This window comes from Vanessa atalanta, chromosome 11 (assembly GCF_905147765.1).
Source record: "Vanessa atalanta chromosome 11, ilVanAtal1.2, whole genome shotgun sequence".
NCBI lineage: Eukaryota > Metazoa > Arthropoda > Insecta > Lepidoptera > Nymphalidae > Vanessa > Vanessa atalanta.
Genome location: NC_061881.1, coordinates 1,334,785 through 1,361,369, shown reverse-complemented (window position 1 = coordinate 1,361,369; position 26,585 = coordinate 1,334,785). Strand labels below are relative to the sequence as shown.

Here is a 26,585-nt window from a genome sequence, read left to right as displayed (position 1 = left end):
ATCACTAACATAAGACAACACTAAATATTATTTAATTACATGCAGTAAACTTTACATAATATAATAAGACTAGCCGTCTTACATGATTCAGTTGACTCAGTATATCCTCCGATTGCGCTACGGAGAGATTTTTTATTGTTTGATATATACCGGACATATATATATTTTAAAAGGAGATCTTGTTGAAAATTAAAAAAAAATCTAATAAGTGATACTTAATATCGTCGTTAAGTTCGATTGTATGGAATATTTGTAAGGTAATTTTATGTTTGTTTTATTATATTTAGTGTATATTCATTGTTATATTAAATTACAAAAATGAGATAAAATAATTTTAAAGCGAATGAAACTGAAAAGCGCCGCTACTTCTCCAAAACACGCTGTATCTTTTGCTTTTTTTTTTATCGGGTAAGTTGAGTTAGAAATATATTTCTTGTGTCCGACAAACATAATATTATGTCGCTCAAATATTTTCCTGTGATAAAATGAAATAAAGACTACATGGAAATTAGTCGATCCTCAATGAAAAAAACATCTTTTTTTACAATATTTTCTACCGCCCATTTAATTATTTTCATGCTCAATTATATATATACTGATCCATTTCATTATTTTTTATTACTCATTTTTGTTTAGTTTACTGCATAGTTTTAACTGCTAAACTAGTTATTAAACGTGCCATTTATAATTTTTAACTTATCAAAACCGCTATTCACAACTGCCTCTTTAAATTAGTGCCTTGTTTATGGTTTCTTCACACAACTAAGTAAAAACTAAATAATTCCGTGAAGTGATTAAAAAATTTAAGAATTTTTTATTTGCTTATTAATGATTCAAAAAAAAAAATAAACAAAAAGCGGACATTTATACAAATATAACAACTTTATATTAAAAATGTTCTGTGAATCATGAAATATAAAACGTAACAATGATTTTGATGACCAATGAAAATACCATTCTCCTCGACCTCCTCCTCGAGATCTTTAATCGAAATAATCTGTGCCCTCTTGGCACAAAAAAGCGAAAACAAAAAAAAAAAAAGATAAGGATCTTTAATTCTGACGGTCGTGTTCGGTTTAGGTTTTTGGATATAATTTCATATGTATTATATTGTATTAGCCATTGTTAAGGTGAGATTTTCAGTAGTTTGTTCTTAACAGCTTGGAATTGTGCCACAGCTGGGCCAGGAACTCGTCTCCTCTAGTGGAGAATGTTTTGATATTTCCACCAAAACTGCTTAAATTTTTTTCAATTTCAACATCCTCACGACGTTTTCAGCTAAAAAAAAACTCAGCGTTTCTTGCCCAGGTTTCAATCTGGAATCTTATTATACTTAATCAATAGACTATTGAAAATGATAAATTTGTTCATATTTTTGTCATCTGTGTACGTAATAACAATGTGTGTGTGTATTTAATAAGAATTAATGTTCGCTGTACAATTGGCCCCGAAAAAATATAATTCAGCTAATTTAAGTCATTGTATAAATATAATGCGTTCTTAACTTAAATTGTAAAATTAACATTGCAGTTTTCCTTGTCCTTTATTCATACAAATGTCTTATAGTTTAGAGGGCTGCGTATAAGTCAAGGTTTTCCATGTCTTTTAACCATGATAACTATTTTGAAATTAATGTTAACTAATTCAAACATAAAACCTAATTTCGATACAATACACTCTTGATATCAAAATAGAGGCCCCTATTTTTTTAAAAGGTTTTTTAAAGGTTAAGGTCTATATATTATCAAATTGTGCTTATAACACCAATGGAACGCTGGTTTGAGTATAAAATAACAGTAATCTATGAACCAAATGACACTTATTCGTAAAACGAGTACAGGCAACTAATTTGGACTTTGATTGACGTGGTATCTTGAATAATCTATGATAATAATTATGGAAATGTAAAAAAATGGCGCTATGAATGTAGCGAAGTATCGTTATCAGAACTTTAGAAGCAAAATTAAAGTGAATTTATGTAATCAAGAACTATCCATTTGTCGTGTGTAACACAACGTAACAAGAGCTCTTCATATAACCAGTAACTCTTTTGTGGGGCAATGTGTACGGTTTTACAACAGGATCCCAGAAAGCGTTCAAAATACCTCTGTTGCCAAAATAAAAAAAAAATTGTTAAGGAACATTTGTGTGCTCAAGGCTATTATACAATAAGTGAGTTTATGATTGATAGCACACCTTGGGAATGAATCAATCGCCTCCTGGCTATTTCTACTCATATTCAATACTAGTTGCCGCCCGCGGTTGCGCTCGCGTTTTAGAGGGTTGGTTGTCATTTGTTAGGCAAAAAAAGTAGCCTATGTCATTCCTTGGAGTTCAAGTTTGCTTCCTACCAAATTTTATCAAATTCGGTTCAGGTTCTATCGCCGGTCCTTCTCGGTTTAGGGTATTTTCTTTTCCGAACCGGTGGTAGTGTTGTAGTATAAAGAAGTGTTTAATTTGACTATCAATAAGTAAGTGTAATACTTCTATATTGAATAAAGGAATTTATGTTTTAATTTGCATGGAATATGTACTTAAATTAAAGATTTTATTTAACGTTATTCTTTCTTCGATTGGAATTATTATATCGGTCTGATTACATACAGCGACTTCACGGTACGATACTCGCACAGATAATGGTAATTCTAATTACAGTTATACTGAATAAATTCTAATATTAATAAAAAATTGTTTTGACGCAACTCAACTGCAAAATGAGGAAAAAACAGTTTCTTACAAATATATACTGTATCTTTGATATTTATTTACTACGCTTACATTATATATATATATACTTGTATGAATAAATTTATCTATGAACGTTATAGTATCTAGTTCAATTTTTATCCACTTCTGAACTTCCAAATAATTTGAAATTTGCAGACTAATTTTTACGCGTATACATCGCATAGTTATATCTATTTGAAAAAGAAATAAGATGACAAAAGAAAGTTGAATACATACTGCACACTAAATTAAATCAAAATCAATTAATTCAATTTAGTTTATACAGTTTATAAAATTTAGTTTTTACGATAATGTAGCATTTCGATAATATAAGTACTAGAATTACTTGTTAGTAGTCAATAATTTTCATGTCACAATAAGAATAGCCTTAAACACTGATAAACATTGAATACTACTGATATCAGTATATTTGAGTAAAAAATAGCGATATCTTCGTCGTTTTTGCTATTTAAGAATTCACCCTTCTTTTGCAAAGGAAACCGATATTAAAGAAGCGTATCTACAATTATGTCATTTTGAGTCTTCGGTCGGGTTTTGTGTTAGATTAATAACAAGTCTGCTAGTACTCAAAAATAAACTCGTTATATTAAGTAGACACCTACTAATTAATTTTTATACATATTTATTACTCGTTTAGACCGCTACGTATTTACGACTAACAAATTTCCGCGATCTTATCAATTTATAAAAAGTTAAGAGGTTAATTTAATTGAGCGTATTTGTTGATATTGTATTAAATAAAATACAAATCAGCTTAATACTTAAGAATCAGATTCGATTTTTAAAACGAGTAATCGTTCTAAATTTGACATTTATACGAAAAAGCGTTTGTTGTCATTAAGTTCCTCATTAAGGTTTGATTTATCTTTATAAATCCTATTTGAAGAAAAATAAACTACCGCTGTAGTAGGCATAATGTTTTTTTTTAATTTTTTTTTTTACTTCACAAGTACGAGGCAAATATTTGAAGTTCTAAGCTGAAAATACTAAAACCTTTTTTTATTTAAATGATCTAATTGGCAATTTACCAGTCGAAGGCTCATTAAAAAAAAAGATAATTAAAGCGTGAATAGGTTATCCTTCTGGGTATTGTCATCCCGTTCCTAACTTAATTTAAGCTATACGCGTAATTGACAAGAGAACTGGGAATTTCTTGAACTATTAATTTTCTAAAAAAAAAGAACGCTCAAGGAAGTTTGTGGTTTTGGTGTTTGATTCCTAATGAAATAAATGTAGGCAACAATTAATAAAATTAATGTAAATAAAAAAACAACAACATATATTTTTGTGTTTAACATTAACAAACTAAAAGAAACAAAAATATTTTTGAAACCAATTTTCGTGTCTATGCCGTTGACCGTTTAAAAGGAACTCTTAATTTGGAGCCTTTAGAACAAGCTTACTAAAAAAATTCATTGTTATGGAAACTGAACGAATAAGCAAACGACTCCTAAGAAAAAGAGGAAGATGTTCTAGATTTTTATTTCAAACCAAAATAACAAACAAACATTATCTAACAAAAATAAAAGCTTATAATAAACTAGTCGTCACCCGCGGTATCGGTTGCGTGGTATCGGTTGCGTTTTAAGAGTCGCTAACTTCAGTTGTCCAAATTTCATCAAATTCGCTTAAGTGGTTTGGCCGTGAAAGAGCAACAGAAAGACAGACAGACAGAATTACTTTCGCATTTATAATATAAGTAACTGAACTGTTATCTTTGCCTTTATATAAATATACTTAATATTCGACACGCGGTCATATCGTATAACAATATTGTTTTCATAATATTTTCACCTACGAAATCGTATCAAATTCGACTTAAAAACTAACCTTGAATTACTTATTCAATAGCATAAAGCAGCCGATACATAATTCTTCAGTAAGTCTAATTAAATAATGAAATGTTAATATTGTATCAAAATGACGCATAAATAAAAACTTCTATTGGTTATTGATAATCGTCTACCGTTGATTGTTCAATTTTCGAACAATTTGCATCACAAGCCGAATATAAAAAAAGGCTAATTATCTATTATTAACCTTTTTATAGTAGACGTTGAATCGGGAACGTGTATATTAGAAAAATTTACCCGAGGTTATCGAGATTATTTCAGAGTGTAAATGCGGATTGACAGATTTATATGGGATTCTCCGGTTAAAACCCGGTAACATCGGTTACGATTGTTCTATCTTTAGAGATCTCGACTTTGAATAATATTTATTAAATAATGTCTGTTCGGAGTATGGAATAAAAAGCGTTTCCTAAAACAAGGAAATGTTTAAGATTAAGTGTTAGTTGGACCTGTTCTTCGAGACATAGGTATGTAATGGTTATATATTTACATAAATTAATTTTGAGTCTATATAAAAGATTTATTAAACAAATTATTTTTGTCGTATGGTTTTACAGCTATGTAAATACTGACTTAACAATTTTTAATAATAATTATGTAACGTTTTCATTTAAGAATAATATTCGTAGTTTTATTCTAATGCCATAAAAGTGCGATACTCGTACAAAATGTTTTCGTGTGTAATATTATTAATAAATAAAACTAATTTACTTATGAGCTACTTTTATTATTTTACAGATTATAAAAAATAATAAAAGATTTTTAATAAAACATACACATATTTAAGTCAGATATTAAACTGATTAAAAAAAATACTTTATTGTCATATTTTACTTAATTTATAATTAAAACAGACTCACATTATTTTATTAATAAAAATTTAAAGTTTGAGCATCTCTTTATAAACTAAAAATAAAAAGTTTTTATGTACATATATCATCATATCATTAAATTTTTAAATTCACATCACTGTGACAAAAAGAATATACTTTTTATTTACCTTTTCTCATCCTTCGAACGGAATTGACCAAGAACGTAAATTAAGGTCCTAAAAATTTATTTTTAATTTCTGCGTTTTAAGTTCTTCTTCAACTTTATTTGGTGATATATTAAAAAAACTTTCAGATTTAAATTATTCAGACAAACAAAGAGAACGTGCAAATGTTGGTCGTAGTGAAGATTATTTTCTAACATCAGAACGATACCGTTTAATTACAATTTTCCCGGTTAGTTTGTTCGATGATTGCATTTCGTTACAGATACTTATTAGCGACGCTCGTGTATCCACGTCTTAAGACGGATTTTTTAATAATTGGTGAATTAAAAAAATTATAATGAAACTATATGTGAGTTTGGGGTTTTCTAAATAGCTTGACACTCTTTTTATACTTACTTGTATTTTAGTTTATGTGTAATAAATTTTATTATTTTTTTAAATTATATAAATGAAGATGTTTTTAATTATACCTTAGAGTACTTTTTAATTAAAAAATGGCAGTTTTATGTTAATCGAGAAAATAAAGGATTTAACGTTACACAAAATATTAATAAAAAAATTGACAAGTAACATTTTTAAACAAATAATCCGATAACAGTTAATGTCCTCTATAATTGGTCAAATGAAGTTTATAAAATACAGATAAATATAAATTAAAATAAATCTTTTCTGTTTAAAGACAGTTAATATGGCAGTGAGCGGGAAAATGGAAAAAGGCGCCAAAAATGAACCTTCCATAGCAACACTGGACGAGGCTATGTTACTTACTGGTAAGTTTTTCTGTTTAACTTTATTAAGTATTAATTCAATTTATTAACACTAGTAGCACTGTTGCCGTTCAAACGTATTAATCATACTCCATTACGTTTACTACTATATTGAGTGACCACTTCACATAAAAAGTGTTTATGTAAAATATGATAACAATAAATGACGCTTTGATTTACTAAATACTATGCATATTTAATTTATTTACGATACACTTTTTTTGTGATTTATTCTTAATTTTTAAAGTGCTAAGAACACTTGGCTCGATTACACTTGCGACCTTGACAATGTGTAATTGTGAATTGGCAAATATAAAAAAAAATCAGATATGAAAATAAAATGAAAGTAGGTGGTAGGGCTTTGAGCAAGCCCGTCTGTCGGCGTAGGTACCGCCCAACAGCTTAGCCCCAAAGGTTGGTGGCGCATTTGCTACTTGAGCTAATGTCTGCGGGCGGTGATGACCACATACCATCCACCATACCATCTATAGAGTAAAAAAAAAATAGGTCTTAATTTTAAAAATCGTTTTCATTTTTTTTCCAATTTTTGACTATCGTTGCACGTAATCAAATAACTACCACTAAAATTAAAAGCGTAACTTAATAATCGTATCCAAGTAGTATTTACTTAGCAATACGTGAGTTTAAAAATAATGTATAATGTCTATGTCTTAATTTAGCCATTTTTAGTCAACACACATACTGCATTTTTAATTACTCTAGATGTAAAGGTACTTACTTATTGACAGAGTAAAAACCAGTCATTCAACATTTATCACCCATCGGATTATCATAGTGAGGAAATAAAAAGTGCACCTGGGTTAACGTACCTGTGCACTAATACCAGTGCACTCTCTATGTGTGTGTTCGGCATTAATTGTACTCGTACATGGATACGTCCGATGTATGATTTCATATATTATAACAATAAAAATTAAACATGACGTATTTGGTATTGGTTCGTTGTTCCACCTACTCGTCAGCTAACTACTGCTGAACAAATATTACCAAAATATATACTTCGCATTGGCGTGTTCAGGGTTAATATTGACCCTATGATGTCATCAGGAACGAACTGAGTCTACTCGCCAGTTCGTTTATGAAGGCGTCCATTGCAAATTTAGTATCAACAAGCTAAGAAATTATAGTGATTCCACTAGATTTTTTAGATACTCGAATGCTTATCCATTGATTGCAGATCACATATACGTGGTGTGCTAAATTTACAACATCAAATCTTATGTATAAGAAATAAAAAAGATCCAAGAATTTATCCTTGAGGAACCATATTTACTTCTCAGTGACAATAAATCTATTGGGGTTCCCAAATATATTTTTTTAAGTATACAAAAGGTTAATCTCACATTTTCTGATATTATACTACTATACCTGCTAATCTAATATAAGTTTCATACTATGGTACCCAATCAAAGGTTTTGGTTAAGTCAATGACTTACTGCTTGCTAATGAGTCCGAAAAACGTATTTCACAAAGCAAATTGTGTCTGGTAAAGTAAATTAGAATCAGTAATTATTTAAACTAAAAAATTGTTGCGGGTTAATATTACTGAGATTATTAAATACATCTTAAGCTGGGAGCTAAAGAACTATCCAATTTAAATATTGGAATTATACTATACTTTATTAGACCAAGAACTACACGTGGTTGAAAGCAATTATTAAATGTTGCAAGATAAAGTATAATTACGTCAGTTATTGAATTAATCAACTTTACATAAATAACCCACAGATCAGGCTTCTTAATATCTTATAACTTAAACTTATGAACATATTACATCATTGTTGTTTACAATGTTAAAATAAAGTTTGCACTGCCTGATCTCGCATTATCTACGACAATTTTCCCATTCTAAGTATCACACATTCTTTAAAATTTTCCCATTACTAACATAGGTATGATTTTCAATAATATTATTTTGAACTTTTACTATAAGACTTGTGACTTGTTGATTTGCTATTTTTTTTTTTATGAAAGTTATAAACTAATTGTCCAAAGTTGTCTAAACTCAATTTATTAGTTATACTTTAATTAATTGCAGGAATAAATAATATAGATCAAGATCTGTATCTACTTTTTGTGGTTGAATTTTCAAATTTTTTATTAAAGTCGTAAACAATATCCGATATTTTTTTCTTACGCTTAATTTATTTAAACATAGAACAGGTTACTATGTATCTAACATATAATAGCTGTCGCCACTTATCTTTAAGATTTTACATACAAAATTATCTTGTATAGGATTAAAATTTTATCAGCGATTACCACCAGCCGACAATTCGTCGCACCACGTTGACATAAAAAGCTATATTTCGAATCACATATAACATATACCTGGAAACTATAATCTAATAATACGAAATTTCTAAACCGATTAGGTAGATAATTTTTTTTTAATACTGATAATGAGCAAACAATACTGATATTAGCGTGATAAGGCATGACGGTGTAAGAAAGCGTCATTCCGTTTGATACGCAAATGTGTCGGACATACCCCCGAGCAGCGCCAATAGAGGTTTTACATCAACATGAAATACTTTTTTTTACGACTTAAGCATTGTTTTTATATTATTTGCGTCTTTAAAATACTCTGTTTCCATTCTGTAAAATAACTCAAGTTTAAATACAATAGGCTATTTGACAATGCGAAAAATAAAGTATCAAATATTGTAAATAGTATATTATGAGCTTATAAATGGTTATTTGTTAACGAAAGTTGAAAATAATAATTAATTTATTCAAAAATCCATAAATAAAAATGCATTTTTTTAAGCGCTTGTTACGTGACACAACACGCTCATGATTGGTCGGGTTTATGGTGACGCCACTTGCTTGTTAACCTCGTTTGCCTACTGTATGTGGATTATACGTGCCACAGATTACAATACAGGCAAGTGACGTCACCGACCCCATTGCAGCGCCATATTGTTAAAGTAGCGTTTTGGCGCGCTATTTAAATATGGATTTTTTTATTTGATATTTTTCAGCATATATGTATTAGAAAAAAAAATCAACTTTTACTAGGTTTCTTAACCTCTACTAAATAATTAAAAATGGATTTTTAAAACCAGTCAAATAGCCTAGTACAAAAGGACATGGAAACTAGCCATCACTTAAATATAATAAAGCAATATTCAATTTCATTTATTGTTATTTATGGTCTATTTTAAAAAGTGATAATATTCATAGATATTTAGGATTAATATGATTAATAGTCGGATTATCCAAAATACCTACTAATGATATCACTTTTTTTTATAATTAGACCATAAATAATTGTAAAGGAAATTTTTTATTTTCCTTTATTATTATTTATGGCTTAATCAGCTTGTTTACAAGACTGATTTGCTCACACTTTTTCTTTGTTATCATAGTTTTACAGTAATAATTAATTATCTTATCTTCTTATCCCATAGCTCTTGTATTTATAGCACCACTTCAGATTATATTTTTGTATGGCAACACTAATAATCTTAAATATCCCACACCTGAACAAGGCCTTATCTGTTAATAAAAACGAAAATATGTGTGTAAGCTTAAATGCAGATTTTCTTGTGTTATTTTTCTTCACTGCGATAGTGGATCCAGGTTCACACGTTCTAATCACTGAGCAACCGTCGTCGTCGTTCATATTCAAGAATTTAATTGACAAAGGAATTAATTTTTTTAAAAAAATATTGTCAAATCATATTCGTGATAATCGTGGTGATTGGATATCAATACCGACAGTATTGATATTGATATGTGCTTATATTTTTCTCGTATATTATGTTATGTATACATATATTCAAGAACATTCGCACTCGTCACGTTAATAGTCTAAATTAAAAGCGTTTGAATCTACGAAGAGCAGCTTGTATAGTAAAAAATTTTACTAAAACTTTTTCTGAAACGCGTTCCATCAACTGGTAGAACTCTTATATAAAATGGTTTAGTGTAATTTTAACAGTTAGACATTACAAAAAACGTTGCATCATTTATTAGTATATATTGTTAAAGTACATATCAGTAGCGTTCATTAATTACATTGATTTAAAGTGGTTTCAAATATGTAGGTCGCGTTCTAAGTCGGATACAATGTCAAATCAAACAATTTCTATAAAATTAATATAGTTAAGTGTTCATCCTTTTAATGTACAATTTTATAAACACATGTTACCTGCAAACGGGTATTAGTACATTAGCACTGGTAACATATCTTACCTTACATTTAAAATAACGATTCAAAAGCAATATGTAGTTATATGTTAAATTTGATTTTATATATGATAAAATAATTGACTGTTTGTGTGTTCAAACGTCGTTCACACATTCATCAATATTCGATTTATTATAAACTCAGTTTTTGTTACTATTTGAAAAAATATTTTTGTGTTTAATAGCCCATTCATTATAAACGCTATAGACTATATAAAAAGCTACGAACTATTGAGGTGGAACGCTTAACTGCGCGGAGCAACTAGTAGTAAGAAATATATTTATTCTACTTTTTTATAACATAGGTCGGCGGACAGGCATATAGGCCACTGGTCACTAATAGACATACGCACTGTAAGAATACATTTAATTGCGCGACCAACCTTATAAGCTAAGATGTTAAGTCCCTTGTACCTGTAGTTTCACTACCCCAGTCACCCTTCAACCCGAAACAGAACTATACTAAGTATTGAAGTCTGACGGTAGAATATATGAGAAATGGATTGTACCTACCTCGACGGGCTTAAAAACACAGTCATCAGCAATTTTTCTAATTTAAAATTAAAGTCCAAATCGATCTAAAAAACAAACACACGAATTATTTGTGTTTAAATTGTGGTTGGGCTCACATATTTATATAAAATATACATAGTTATATTTTTTTTTCATTTGGATCTTTATTACGTTTATTCTTTGAGTAAACAGTAAGTTCGAAGTATAATTCACGAGGCTGCAACAATGCGGCTTGGCAGAATTTAATCAGGATTATTTACGAAAGAAAATTCCGTCACCGCAGAGCGCGAAATTTACATAACAAAAGTTAAGCACAAATCTGTGGTCCGAGTGTGAACCTCCTAATCTTCAGCTTAGAATCACCAGGTAGCCCAGTAACTAAACCACATGAACTTTTACCGATGACCCCGTCGTTTATTTATCATTATCATTTATTGCACTCTAAATCAGCATAACATAGTATATACATATAACATAGATAAAAACATATATAATAAAATGATCGGAATGTGCAAAATTAAATGAGGTTCAAAAGTCTTCTTATCGGTTTCTCAGCGGTTCGTTAACTTGCTAAAGCCATCCCGTGACCCCGTGAAGAGGGTACCGCTGCTTTTTATGTGGGTATTTAGGTGTACTACGGCGCTCTAGGTGCCCTGGGCACCTGTAAGTCCCACATACCCTCCCATTTCATGTGGGCGAAACGTGTGACGCATTTTTCGAGCGAATAAAAAAATCATTCAAGGATCATGTTTGCCTGGAAATGATCGCTGCTAACGAAAATAAAAAAGACTTATCATATTCATAGGCAAAAGCACAACCTATACAGTAAATATTTATTCTTAACTGTTAACATAAACATTGGAATAATATTATGGAGACAAAGAATAAAAGTTTAACCTTTCGAAAGGTTTATGGATCCATCTTTAAGCCATTTTTATATATTAATGACATAGGTTTTATTTTATTTTTAGACGTTAAAATTAAAAATATACAAGAAATATATAATAATCAATATGACATAATGACAAACATATATGTTTTGTCTTTGCCTGTTCACATATAACATAACAATTATTATTAAAAATAAACAATGTTGAATATAATTAATTCGTTTATATTTATTACGTTATATAAAAATATATAGATGATAAAAAAGTGTTGAGTTCGTATTCTTTGACTTGATTAAATTTATGTTTTATTATTATTTTCTTTTTCTCTCATTAAGTTGAAGGTTTAGAGCTTATTCCATAAGAATAAAGTGACAGATTTTCATCCGAAATATGTAGGTTTCCTGACGATGTTTTTCTTCATCTTCCACTAGAAAGAAATGCTGAAAAATTCAAACCTAATTTATCAAAAGGATCGTTGGGGTGCTTCAGCGTGTTTACCATTCCTCTGACGAATTTAATTTATATTTCTTATTACGAAATCGTTGAACAAAAACAAATTTAAATGCAAGCGTTGAATTATGTGTAAATTATATTTAATCAACGACATTTAAATAGATCATTAGAGCGACCCCAGATACCGTAATCACTAATTATGCTTTAATAATAATTTACGCAATCTGGATTGTTTATCTCGCCCCCCTAGAGTTTACACGCTCGACTCTTGACTTCGCACGTGAAAACAATTATGCAATACCTCTGTTACCTACTACAAATGAAAAACGAGTAAAGTTAAGACGACTAAGACGAGTTTAGACGATCTCCGTGGTCGAGTAGTGTGTACACCGGTTTTCATGGGTACGCCACTCTGAGGTCCCGGGTTCGATTCCCGGCCAAGTCGATGTAGAAAAAGTTCATTAGTTTTCTATGTTGTCTTGGGTCTGGGTGTTTGTGGTACCGTCGTTACTTCTGATTTCCATAACACAAGTGCTTTAGCTACTTACATTGGACAACATCACATACAGAGTAATGTATGTGACGTTGTCCAATATTTATTTATTAAAAAAAAAAAAAGTTATGGTGGAAGGAATAGTTAGTATTTCTTATAATGCCAATGTCTTTGGCGCTGGTAGATACTGCGATTAATGCATAATTACAAGTTACGATTCTGTTTGAATTGGATTATTAAATAGATCATATTATGTGTTTCGTTATTCTGTTTAATTATTTGACACTATATTTGATCTACGCAAGTTGACGTATCAATTTGATTTTAAGCGTATTTTATATAATAATTGTAAATAATGAATATTATTTATTTTTCTTATAAAAAGTATTTATTATTTAAATACATTTGGTAAATATACATATAACAAATGATAGTCAATCAATTTCAATGGCGGGAAATTCACTTGCAACAAACTTGCCATATGTAAAAAATATATATATGAAAATTATAACTTCAATGAAGTATTTTTAATAATTTTGCATCTAATTCTTTTTTTTTAGTCGATTAATTCTGTATACTATATTATTTTTTATTAAATACAATTTATGTTGTATTTATAAAATGCATTTGCACAATTAAATACAACAATTACAGAACATTACATATTTCCACGACGTGTTTATTGATCGATCCCCAGTAAGGTATTCCATTAGTTATTTCTCCTCTATATGTATATTACGTCTTGTACTATAATTAAGCATATTAGTCAGTAGTATATCATTCATATGTTTATAGGAGTTAAGGTGGCTTATTTGTAGAACTCGTGTTCCTTAACCGAATTCCGATTACAAAATTATCATTTGCGAAAAATAGCCCGTTCCTTAACAAGCACGGTCACACACGGTAGGCATACGGCCACATACCACCTAATATTAAGGGGTGACCCCGTGGACCATCGACATTGGAGCTTTAAGAAATATTCCTTAAAACAATGCGCCACCAACCTTGGGAACTATACTAAGTTCCTTGTGTCATGGTCACTCCTCGGACAGTTACACGCCATCCTTCCAGCTGTTTGCAGCAAGCAAATAGTGCATCTCGTTAACCAAAAACCAGCAGTTACCATGTAGGTATTTAGTTACCGAGATGCATTTGATTACGTATTCATCATAAGCAGGAGGCATGTTAAATAAGACCACGTAAAACATATACGTTTTATATAAATTACGTTTAATATATTTAAGTTATTCTGACCTATTTATTACATAAATAGGTCTTCGTGTTTCTATTCTGACGTCATGTTGTTTTGTTATTATTATTATACATATGCGTAATATACGTAAATTATATCACGCTACCCGGTGCGTCAAAGAAAATGTATTTACTTGAAAGATTTCAGACTCATTGCTTCCCTTCTGTATAATTGAAGACAAATATGATGTATTATATTGATGAACTAATTCAAAGGTTATCATATGAGTGAGCCAAAATGTAAGATATATTAACCATAGGTGACCAACCAAGGAACTAAGATGTTATGTCCCTTGGCCTGTAGTTACACTGGCTAACTCTTCAAGCCAGATCAAAATAATAGTAAGTATTGCTATTTGGCGGGAGAATATTTGATGAGTGGATGGTACCAACTAGTCCTACGACAAAGGATAAACTAATCAAGTACCAGGCGGAAAATTAAAGGAAAAATATTTAATTAATAACGTTGCGATCTTAATTGGACTTCGCGATATTTATTTTAGCTTCAAGGGTTTTCCCCAAGGCCCAATACTTTAAATGTTGGTGACAAACATTTTGCCAGCAAACTTAAACTCATATCATACGATACTAATCTTTTTATTACACTTTCAACAACTAATAATTCAGAAAACATGTTTATTATAACAAGAATTAAGATATGCTAGAATAATAATATGTTTGTTATTTGCTTCTAATTTTCAAACTAAAATACATAGAGGTGGCAAACCGAATTTCTTGATTTTATTATCAAAGATTAAAAATTAAGATAGAAGTTTCATAAAACATAAATGGACAGTGTTCTGCAGAAATGCCATTTTCACAAAAACTTTTATAGAAGTTGTTAAGATTTTAAAGAGAAAGTCACTTTTATGGTGATCACATTGATTTAGGTACCATCGTATATATAAGCAGTGAGCTTTGTACATGTATTGCAAACAGCTAATTACACTATATACAAAATATTATTACAGTGTTCTCCTTATGGCGTAATAACAAATATTTATTTAGATTAGACATGGACAATTTTAATACTTACTACTTGATAATTAGACAAATTCTTAACAGTACAGACTCGTCTGACAGGTATTACCCACTCACGATCAATTGCTGATTAGTGGTAAAGTAATGGAACAAGGCACATACCATCTTAAATCAAATGGTTGACCACTTATCATTGAGTCGACTGTTGGTTCGTCTGGTTTCCAATAGAAATAAAATGACATTCTGTATAAAAACTCAACTTGTCTATGTATAAATGGAATGTAATCTTGCAATTTTACTAACTCTCTGGCAACTATATATTAAATTTGCTCTCTTTAGTTTATTGAAATAAAGTTGAAAGAAACGTAGGTCAAATATCCGAAAGTTTTTTGTAGTAAAACTTCTTTTAGTTGATCTGAGGGTTTTTGTAGTATTTAAACACCCAATCCCTATATTTTCAGCGTGTTAAAATCATTTAAAAGATAGAATTTATAACATTATAAGTTTAAATACATCATAATTAAAATCTAATAAAATAAATGAAATGGTAAATTTCAGATTTAATTAGAAGAATTAAATTCAGCTATAGACAAATATTCTGAATCACCATACAGGAAATAGTCCCGTGAGTGGAGTGCCCTCTTTTAATAGGTTCGATCTTAGAGCTAGAGTTTAAATATGGTGTCATTAATAGTTTGCATGCAGAAAGACATTTTTTTTACTGCATTTAAATATCTAAAGACGAAGCCTGGAAATAACGTATACTCTAAAAATAATCTATGCCATAAAATTTATGCTTCAAGTGATCTTTCTTTTATTTATATTTTTATCTTATTCTGTAACTTAATAAGCGTATAACAAGTTATGCTTAGTGTCGATTTAAGTACACATGTAGAAAAACAAAATCATTTCGCATGTTTGAATATAGAATACAACATTTTTATTAAATGCGTCATAGATTATAGTTTTGCGTATATATTTTAGCGCAAAGATATGAGTCGTAAACTCATTATGATAGATAGATAGTTCTATTGGACCTGTAAACCTGTTTCTATTATTTTATTTTCAAGTGAGTTTAAAAAGATTCTCTTCAGATCAATGCTCGTGGGTTCAAATTTGTATGTTATTTAATATTTTTTTTACATGAAGAAGGCCATAATGATCTTGACCGCTTGGAATTGTGGCAAGAATGCTAAAACGGCTGAACGACGAATATGTTTGGTTTTGATTGCTATTAAGTTTCAATTTTACTAGAATTTCCCCCTATACTGGAGCAGCGTAATAAGTGTAATTTTGGCAGTATAATTGACACTGTGACACCGCGCTTATCTTTAAATCAACCATAATAGTAATTGTTGAATTTTTCATCGTAGATTATCATTATCGTTATAATTTTTTTTATAAAGAGTTCATTTTTAATTCGTATCTACGTAGGATATGACGTATCATATGTAAATGGGACGAGATAAAACTGATATTATTTAAAAACGTGTTTCAAATAGGAATTTGGAACATGTTTGTTTGATAATTGTTTTTTTTATGATATATATGTTGGCAGACGAGCAAATGGACCACCTGATGTTAAGTGGTCACCACCGCCCATAGACAATGGTGTTGTAAGAAATATTAACCGTTTCTTACATCGCCAATGCGCCCCCAACCTCGGGAACTAAGATGTTATGGCCTGTAGTGACACTGGCTCAATCACCCTTCAAACCGGAACACAACAATACTGAGTACTGCTGTTTGTTTGGTACCTACGCAGATGGGCTCGCACCAAGCCTTACCACTAAGTACTTTCCTGTCTAAATGATTAAAAAAAGTGTAGGTAGCCAGACGTACTTGCACAAAGCCCTACCACCAAGTAAAAATAAAGGAATAAAAACAGTAATTGTCTACGGCATCGCTTTGATATTTATTGTTAGATGATTGATTCGAATTATGTAAGTGTAACCCGTAAATGTTTTACTGCTGATCTAAAAGCGCATTAAGAGAGGAAGGAGGTTGCAGCTTTGCAAATACAGATAACCATGCATTGGCATTGGCAGATGCAGATAACCATGCAGATTTTCTCACGATATTTTTCGTCACCACTAAACACGAGAATTAATTATAAATACCATCAATATACATGAAACCTCTGGTGCTTCCCTGGCTTTAACTCTCGTTCAAATTTTAATGTTTAGATTCACGTGATCTAAATATTTGGCCTTATCGGCTCATCATTCATCCGATTAAGTCGAAACTTTCTACAGAGGCGAAATGTATGTAATTTGACCCAACGTGATCGAACCTAGTGCAAGTTACTGGAATAGAAAAATGGTTAGACGACATACGTAACAAATTTGATTTGCTTGCGATTCATTGTCACAATTGTCACTGAACAGAGAAGTCCCTGTTTGTAATATCGTGAAATTTCTTGGCATAATACCATTAACGTACAACAGTTAAAAAGGCCATTTATATGTCGTTCATAAATCTTATCTTCATTTTATTTTCCAGGGTTTGGTATTTACAACATCGCTCATATGCTTCTGAGTGGATTGATTCTTTTGGGCGTGATCATGCAAAGCTTAGCCATGAGCTACGTGATGCCGGCTGCACAGTGTGACTTGAATCTCAGTCTACAGCAGAGAGGATGGATTTCTGCTATTCCTTTCTTAGGTAATTATAACAATAACAAATAATAATGTTTTCATGTTCCTGGAATTCCGATGGAATTACGATGACTGAACTGATGACTCAATTTAGACTGATTTTCTTTTTGTGAACTTGATCTTATGCTATTTATTTGAGGTGCATAGGTTGTGTACTGTACGAAACCGAAGTGTATATGTTCTAACATCTTAAATCCGTGATGCGGAAAATCTCTTGACTAAAAAAACTAGATATTTTTATATTGTCCTGATCCTAGCATTCACACCAGGACCTCGAGATTTGCAGCTCTATGAACAAGTCACTAAATTAAGGAGGCAGTTAAGGTCAAATGATACTATGACTCACACATACCATAAAATATAGGCACGTGCCCATATATCAAAATGAGAGAGTAAACAATCCACTTGACTGTAGAATATTTGCTATCAAGATAGAGTAGGAACATAAATTAGTAATCGCCTTGAGACCTCTCCTCTGTCAATAGAATCCGATACTTGAAGGAGCATTACGCATACATTAAGTTATTTATTTAGCTCATTCAGTCACAGGAACATAAATCTCTTACTTTGAGCTATTGGTATATTTGTGTGATTATAAACAAATTGCAAATACTTTAACTTCTAATATAATTGAAGTGTCTATCTATATATTTAAGTTGACATGGCTATCTGCGAGCTACCAAACAATCTTTTTTTTTTCATTTTTATCTGATTGTATGTCTGTTTGTCCAGGTTGTCCATTACAAATGTGTTTAACTAAATTATTATAATGAAAGTAGTTAGTAGTTAGTAGTTTTGAGTATCTCAAAACTAATATGAACTCAAAAAAACATACACAAACATAAACGCGACTATAATCGCGGAACACACCTACTTAAAAATTAAATTAATAAATAAAAAATCAAAGATCTTATCCATGTATAGATATATTCATTCAGAAAGAAGCGTCCTCCACGCAAAATTATCGACTACGAACGTCTATTTGTACGAGTGACGCTCGTGTCATGTCTTACGTGTGCGTGAGATTACGAATGTACAAGCACTTTTGATTATCGTTTTATTTTATTTAAAAATAAAGCTACTGGTTCAAAAACTAGATGCTATCGAGAACATAGTGAACGAGATAAAATGAATCATCAATTAATGTGAACTCGAAGGCGATCGTAGGTTATGGATATAAAAAGTAGCCTATGTCCTTATTTAGGGTTCAAGCTTGCTTCATAACACTTTCACATTTATAATATTAGTTTAGATTCTTCATTGTTTTATAATTTATGATGTTCATTTCTCCAGCTATTATCCTCACGTCGTACTTCTGGGGCTGGCTGGCCGACACCCGCGGGCGTCGGCTAGTAATGCTCATCTCTATGATCATCTCCACTGTCTTCAGTGGTCTCGCCAGCTTCGCGCCTGAGGTTATCTCCTTCGCTGTGCTATCGTTCATATCATCTATATTGTAAGTACATTATTTATCTAAATGTCTATTATATAGTATATAATATAATATGCTTTATTACACAGAAGAGTAAAAAATATACAGTTATATAAAAAAAAAAAAATTAATGGTACGTACTAAAGGCTGTCTTATCGTTAAGATAGAAATCTCTCCCAGACAAGCTTTGGATAAAGAACATGAGCTTAATAAATCGGTCACGACACGAAAGACACATCGGCTAAAGTATCAACAATCGTATTAACTGCCTCGTTGGTCTAGTCTAGTCTCTAAAAAATTCTGAATAGGAATCAAATCAAATTGTGTATTTCAGTATGTCGGGCTCTTCGGCTGTGGTGTACACGTACCTAGGCGAATTCACAAATATACGTCACAGGGACAAGATCGTCACGTTTGGTTCGGCGTTTGTCGGCATCGGGACTGTTATAATACCAGGTGAGAGATTAACAAGACTAGAAATCGATCCGCAACCGAAATTTGACCATAATAATAATTATAATACTTTATCATACACCACAATACATAAAAATAATACAACAAAAGTATACACTCTAACAGCTGTGCAAATAGGCGGTCTTATTGATAAAAAAGCAATCCTAGCAGACGAGAACAAATAATTGGGCAGATGGCATTCGATATATTACATAAAATAATAATGGCTGCAATCGTACACCAAAAATTAGCATTCAAATTTAAACTATATAGAAAACACAAATCATAAAACCTACTAAGAACGTAACAGACAAAACCGTCCATAATAATAGACCAGATATCACCGCTCACGATAAAGTCAATAGAATTGTTTATGTTATCGATATAGCTGTTCTTAATTCGCAATTGACATATAAACCACCATATCTGAAAAACAAAGTAAATATCTTGTCATATAAATTGAAACTCAATAGAAAGAGTACAAAGTCCCAATAATCCTTTCATTTTTCCTCTAAATGCCGAAAGCCATAATACTTAACATCTTCCGTATCGTCTACCGAAAGTTTTTATCATTTTCAATTTCCTCGCTCACGTTCTTGACATTAACACTCCTTAACTCTTAACTGTGGCCCGCGACTTAGGCTTCAACCACTCCTAAAGCGGAGAAACATTAATATGATAAATAAAGGTACTGAACTATTTTGTCTTTGTCTATTTATTTATAAATTAGAAGAAATGTAGCCAAAATATCTATAATTCTATGTTATATATTTAATTCCGATGAGAAGGTCATTGTTTGAAATACTGTTTTATTTCATAATAATAATATTTCTTAATAATTTGAATTTCGATATCGGTTTTAAGGAAAATATATTCATCACGTAATACGTGTAGTTTTTTTAACAAGGTCGATATGAATTACATTTATTATTTATTATACAATAATTTTATAAGAATGTAATTTTATAGAGGGACATACAGATTGTAATTATTTAAGTATATTTCAGTTTGCTTAAGTGTGCTTTTTTGTTTTGCTGTTTTTTTTAAATATATTGATAATACATCTTATCAAAATGCTTGTGGTACTAGTAGATTACTACCACAATATCACCAGCTATTTATTCTCACCATAAACAGTGTAGTTTTAATGTTTTGCTTTGACGTGTGAAGGAATCAAAAATTATCAATTTTCTATTTTAAAAGTTAAGCTGACTTGAATTAATTAATTTATAACCAGTATCATTTGGGATGCTGTAATATAAATAATTTATCACTGTACAAACAACTCTGTCAAAAAAATACCGCTGAGATACGCGCCGGTTTTCAAACATGAACCCTGAAAACATTACACTCCTATTTTGGGCAATCGTGTAAAAATGTAGTTATTATTTTCCTCGAGCTTATATTACAGATGCTTTTGTTCATTCCCAAAACAAAAAATATTTAAACTTCACCTTTTACACTTTACTTCCAGCCATAGCCTGGGTAATACTTCCCTTGGAGTTTTCCTATCCGCTGCCACTTCTGAATATTGCGTACCGGCCGTGGAGGCTGCTGGTCGTGGCCTGCGTGCTGCCTTTCGTCATCGGCACCTTGTTGCTGATATTCATAGCGCCTGAGAGCCCTAAGTTTCTCAGCTCTTCGGGAAAATCTGAGGAGTGTTTGGTCGTCCTGAGGAAAATGTACTCAATCAATAGGAGAATGCCTGAAGATACCTACCCCGTGAGTGAAGATTACAGCATATGAAGTCTTTAATATATTTTAATTCAAACCAATCCTTATAAAATATTTTTACCGCATAATGCATTAACACCTTGTATCGTAATACATTTTTGGCGCGAAGTTTGCGTGTTTCGGACAGACTGTTTCTGAGTCATAGAAAATATGTCCTTTTATTTGGTTTTTGTCATTATTATTCATTTAAAGTAATTAATATTATTGGCAATTTTATATTAAAAGTCGTATAGTAGTTTGCTATTTTTTACCACCAAGTATAAACTATTCTACATAACATAAAGATCTTTAGTTTGTCAATATTAGTAATTAAACATTCATGAATAATATTAAGATTAAAATATTCACATGGGTCACATGAGTAGAGGATAATCATCGATGTATATAAATCGTGGTTTCCAGGTAAAAACTTTAATATCCGAGGGTAGCAACACGAAACAGGAAGAGAAGTCAGGTATATCTGCAATTCTATCTTCCATGAAGGAGCAGACCGTGCCGTTGTTCAAGCCGCCGTTCCTGCCGTGGACTTGCCTCACTTGCTTTGTACAATTTGGAATATTTGCAACGTAAGTTTAAACATGAAAAAATGTAATCGCTACTCGGTCTGCCCGTAGACTTCCTACTTTTAACCGGTGCACTAATATTACTTTTTTATATATTCGTCATGGAGTCTTATTTATTACACGCCATATTAGGGCCATGCTGTTATTATATTAACATAATATATTGTACACGATTAATTTCAAAAATGTAACGAAGTCACAATAGATTGACACATAAGCCCAAAATTGGCCAATTAGCCCAATATCGGTTATCAAACAATATCTTAGACCCTGCGGTCTCGGTACCGCAGCAAAGTAAGGCCCGGCCTGTTCCAGCACCAACGGGTTCTACGTGTGGTTCCCGACGATCCTGAACTCGCTGGTGAACCACGAGGGCGCGCAGACGCGCATCTGCGACGTGCTGGACGCCGCGCGCGCGCCGCGCAACGACACGCCCGTGAGTGCCCGCGCCACACTTACTCACTTACCTACTGCTGGACACGGGGCCGCAGACCCCAGGTCGGACGGATAAAAAGTTATTCGGTTTTTCTGTCAAAATATGCTCACACCCCGAGTCTGGAAGTTGCAAGTGTGTACAATCCCGTGCCTCGGATAGCACGTTGAGCCGTTGGCCCTGCGCCCGAAATCTGTCCGGTCGCGTCGGAATTGCCGACCCATTGAGATTGTACCCGCGTTTTCGATTACACTAGTACACTATAATATGTCCAGCGTGGTTGGCTGGTCTCCCTTGAGATTAGCCAATTCGGTCGGGATGTCATGGCCATTATTTTAATTGAGTTTAATGTGGTAGAGCTTCTCAGCATCATAAAAATATTAATAATCTCGAAATCAAGACATCGACATCGACGTGACCATAAGCAATAGTTTATCTTACCAACAATATATGTAAATGCGAAAGTTTAGACGGATGGATTTTTGTCACTCAATCAAAATGTCTCGTGATCGCAGGTGGAGCGAAATTGTGTATTGGACAGCACAGTATTTGCACTGGGGCCACTTGAGACTAGTTTCCAAGATGGAAGAATCTTAGAAGACCCCTTAGGGAAATGAATAATTATTTTCTTATAATAGTTAATAATAAGAACAGATTCGGTTACAATATAATAAAATAGCAAAATATTCATCTCACAAAAATATTTATTGCAATATAAAATTTAAGAGGAGACAAAATGATAATTTAATATATCTTCAATATCTTATACTATTAGTCGTAGAGTAAACTTCAGACATACATAATACGTGGCCATTCATATTGGCATTCGTGTATAGTATTTAAGATGATATGAACATTTCATAATCGTTGTATATAACAGTATTATTTACACAGCGTCGTCAGCTGGGATCATGGCCTTTGACAAATATTAAAATTTTCGCCCGCATTTTTTCATAAAGTATTATGAGTGTGACAAATCTACTATTGAGGGTTCGGATGTTTTCATAAGTAGGGGCGGGCTCCTTATTAAGTGCAAGGTGTTCTCATTGTCTATGTTTGTAACCCAGCGACTTAAGTGACTCTTTTTTATCTCGCTGGAAAATTGCATTTACACAATTGTAGGGCCAGCCGACGTAAGCTGCACCGGAATACTCACTTAAAATCTAGCAGTACGCACCGCCCCCCCCCCCCCCATATCGCCGACACCTTCTCCTCGGTCTCGGTAGCTAGCCCACGGCTACAAAATACTGTTTACAAAATAACCCGAGTCTAAGCGTGTGGTAGCTGTTCACTTAAGTCTAAGCCACGTAAAGTTGTAAGGAATTAGCATCCGCCCGCGGCTTCGTCCACGTATGAGGAGAGAGCAGTAAATGTTAAGTCAGACTATAAGCTACCTCTATTCCAAAATTCATAAAAATTTGTTCAGCCGCTTTTGCATGGTTGAGTAACACACTTCCATCCAAATTTTTGCATTCACAATAATAAATAGTATGGTTGTCTTGTTGTAGTGTTAACTTTGAATTTGTATTCGTTTTTGTTACTTCATAATAATGTTCCACGTACTCCATGTCTCATTTACAAAATGGAATGGTTTAATACGTCTCATGGAAAAATCTAAGTATATTATTCTTCGTTAGGTGGAATGCGACGATACTATAAATACGGCTACCTTCGAGATGTCGGTGTACGTGGGGCTGGTGTTCTGCTCTATGTACATCATCGTCGGCTTTCTGGTGGACTTTTTGGGGAAAAAAGCCATCCTAGTGGTACTCTTGGCTGGCACCGGCATGTGCGGAGTGGGAGCTCCCAACGTCTACCACCAGCAGATCGCTGTCGTACTGTTCGCAATCTTCCAGATGTGCGGAGCTTGTATTGGACTCATGAACGCTGTTACCGTGGAACTATTTCCTACTAAATTCAGGTTTATAATATTTAATTGCTTTTTATAATATATTCATGTGAAAGTAACTTCGTCCTCATTGGGTTTCAATTGAGAACTCTCTTTATTTTTATAAACTGTTAATAAAGCATATTTCGTGTGTAGAGCGATGGCGGTGTGTCTGTCCATGATGATGGGTCGCGTCGGCTCCATGGTGGGCACCAACCTCATCGGACTGTTCCTGGAGACCAATTGTGGCGTCAGCTTCTACCTCTTCGCAGGAGTTATCATGGGTAAGAGCATATTAATCATAAATTAAATGCCTGTAAATGTCCCATAGCTGAACAAAGGTTCCCTTTGAGGAGAGGACTTGAAGTACCACGCTGCTCCAAGTACATGTGTGACAGAATACTATTCAGACCCATAACATGTATGTAACCTATATAACTTCACGACATTTTTATTCACCTCAACGATGAATAACAAACACAAATTAATCACATGAAAATTCAGTGATTGAGTTTGGACTCAACCCATAATCCGAGTACCATCATGGTATATCGCTAGTAAAACGTTTACAAAGTAAACGATATTGTCTTATATATTACCATTTAACAAATTTATGAACGCTAAAATAATTAATTATTATTATTCATTAAAATAATACTTTTAGAAAAAAACGCCTTTATTTAGGCCCGGTTTAATTTGATTAAATTACTTCATTACTATAAGATAAAATTATACAATAGGTATCTTTTAATTTACATAAAAAGCTACTTTTTTTCATTTAGGAAAAAGGAAAAGTTATATTCAACTTAGCATTTTCGTTATAAAAATGTTATGTTTTAACACCTTTTAAGTACATCATAGTTCACCATTTTTTTTCTTTCTTAAATGTATATTGGAAATGCCCCCTTATAATAAATTACTAATATTCCTATTTACCCCTCCAATTAAAACTTGTGTTAGGTTCAGGATAGATTGAATAAGTGTTTGTCAAAAGTAAAGTATATGTCCGTCTGTTCCAGTGTGCGCGTTGTTCTGCTTGACCCTGCCGGGTAAAAACAAAGGACCAATTCAGACCAAACCTAAGTTAGAAGCAACTCAAAACGAAACTCAAGCGCCCGCATGAAGCCGAAAATGAAGTTCCTATTTTGAAGTCGAATCAATGTTTTGAAATTTTGAACATCCTGTACAGAGGCTGTGTTTCAATAATAATTTACTTTATTTTAAGAAACTTGTGTACGTATTATAGAAGACATTTTATGCGTTACTAATAAAAATGTAAATTTAGTTCAGTAAAGACAAAGTTACAGTCGAAGAATACAAAAAACATAAACTGCCATTTGCCTGAGCCATATGATGGTGAGTGGTCACCGCTAACCTTAATTAGTACTGTGAGAAACGCAACAATACAAATTATAACTAACTGGTGGTAGAATGAGTGACCGCCAAGTTTATATGTTTAATATTTAGTTGAATTTTGCAATATTAACAATTTAAAAAACTTTTATGAGTACTTGTTTATGGCTGTTGGTCTAAAACAAGACTAGTTATTCTAATAGCTAATGTAAGCGGCTTTATATCCTGAGGTCTTGGTTTCCAATTACATAAAGACTTTTTGCCCCTTATCCCTGTCCGGCCGTGTCGGATTGCGGTCCTATGGGTGTTGAAGAGTGTGGTAATAGAGATTGTCTATGGTTGGATTTGTACTAAGCATTATAAAATATGCATTTATTTAAAGACGATTTTAATCAAATGTTCCGATCATCGATGTTGAATTTGAAAAAAAAAATGCGGCTTCTTTTTTCAAAATGGCTGCCAACACATCGGTTAAATAACGTCGTATTTTTGAATTTAGAACACCAATGACTTCTACAAAAGATTGAGGCAATATTTGTAAGCTGATTTGAAATATGTAGTTTTAAAAATTATTTTGCATTTATATTTTTTGTTATTTATCACCAATCAGATGCAATATTCACATCTTTCATTCGTATATTGAATTTGTTTCTCGAACGGAAAACACTTTAACGATTAGCACTATTATTTTCTATTCATATTATTTTTAAGTTACAGAAACTGTGATATACTTGTGTTAATAATAAGTTGTAAAATAGTTTTATATTTAATTACTTAATTATTATTTAAGTAATAACGAATAAATGATTTTGTACAAATTTCGTTGGATTTTTATTGAACGACCTTTGAATATGCAAGACAGACATATTTTTGAAACGTTATTTTTGTTTTTTTGGTTCATTATAAAACAT

The 26,585-nt window shown here is 32.0% G+C and overlaps 1 protein-coding gene across 2 annotated transcripts; it reads left to right on the top strand.

The window, feature by feature from the left end:
- Positions 1–112: 112 nt before the first annotated feature.
- LOC125067375 (organic cation/carnitine transporter 7-like) lies at positions 113–26,384 on the top strand. Of its 2 annotated transcripts, none has more exons than XM_047675934.1 (11): positions 113–257; positions 6,278–6,368; positions 17,664–17,825; positions 19,112–19,274; positions 19,585–19,706; positions 21,178–21,425; positions 21,840–22,003; positions 22,316–22,436; positions 24,071–24,354; positions 24,478–24,605; positions 25,341–26,384. In XM_047675934.1, exons 2-11 carry the CDS (start codon positions 6,287–6,289, stop codon positions 25,442–25,444), a joined length of 1,578 nt encoding a protein of 525 aa, XP_047531890.1. In that variant the 5' UTR covers positions 113–257; positions 6,278–6,286; the 3' UTR covers positions 25,445–26,384. The 2 variants fall into 2 exon arrangements, with proteins under 2 accessions (XP_047531890.1, XP_047531889.1); XM_047675933.1 differs by lacking the exon at positions 113–257 and adding an exon at positions 5,869–5,947.
- Positions 26,385–26,585: the final 201 nt, after the last annotated feature.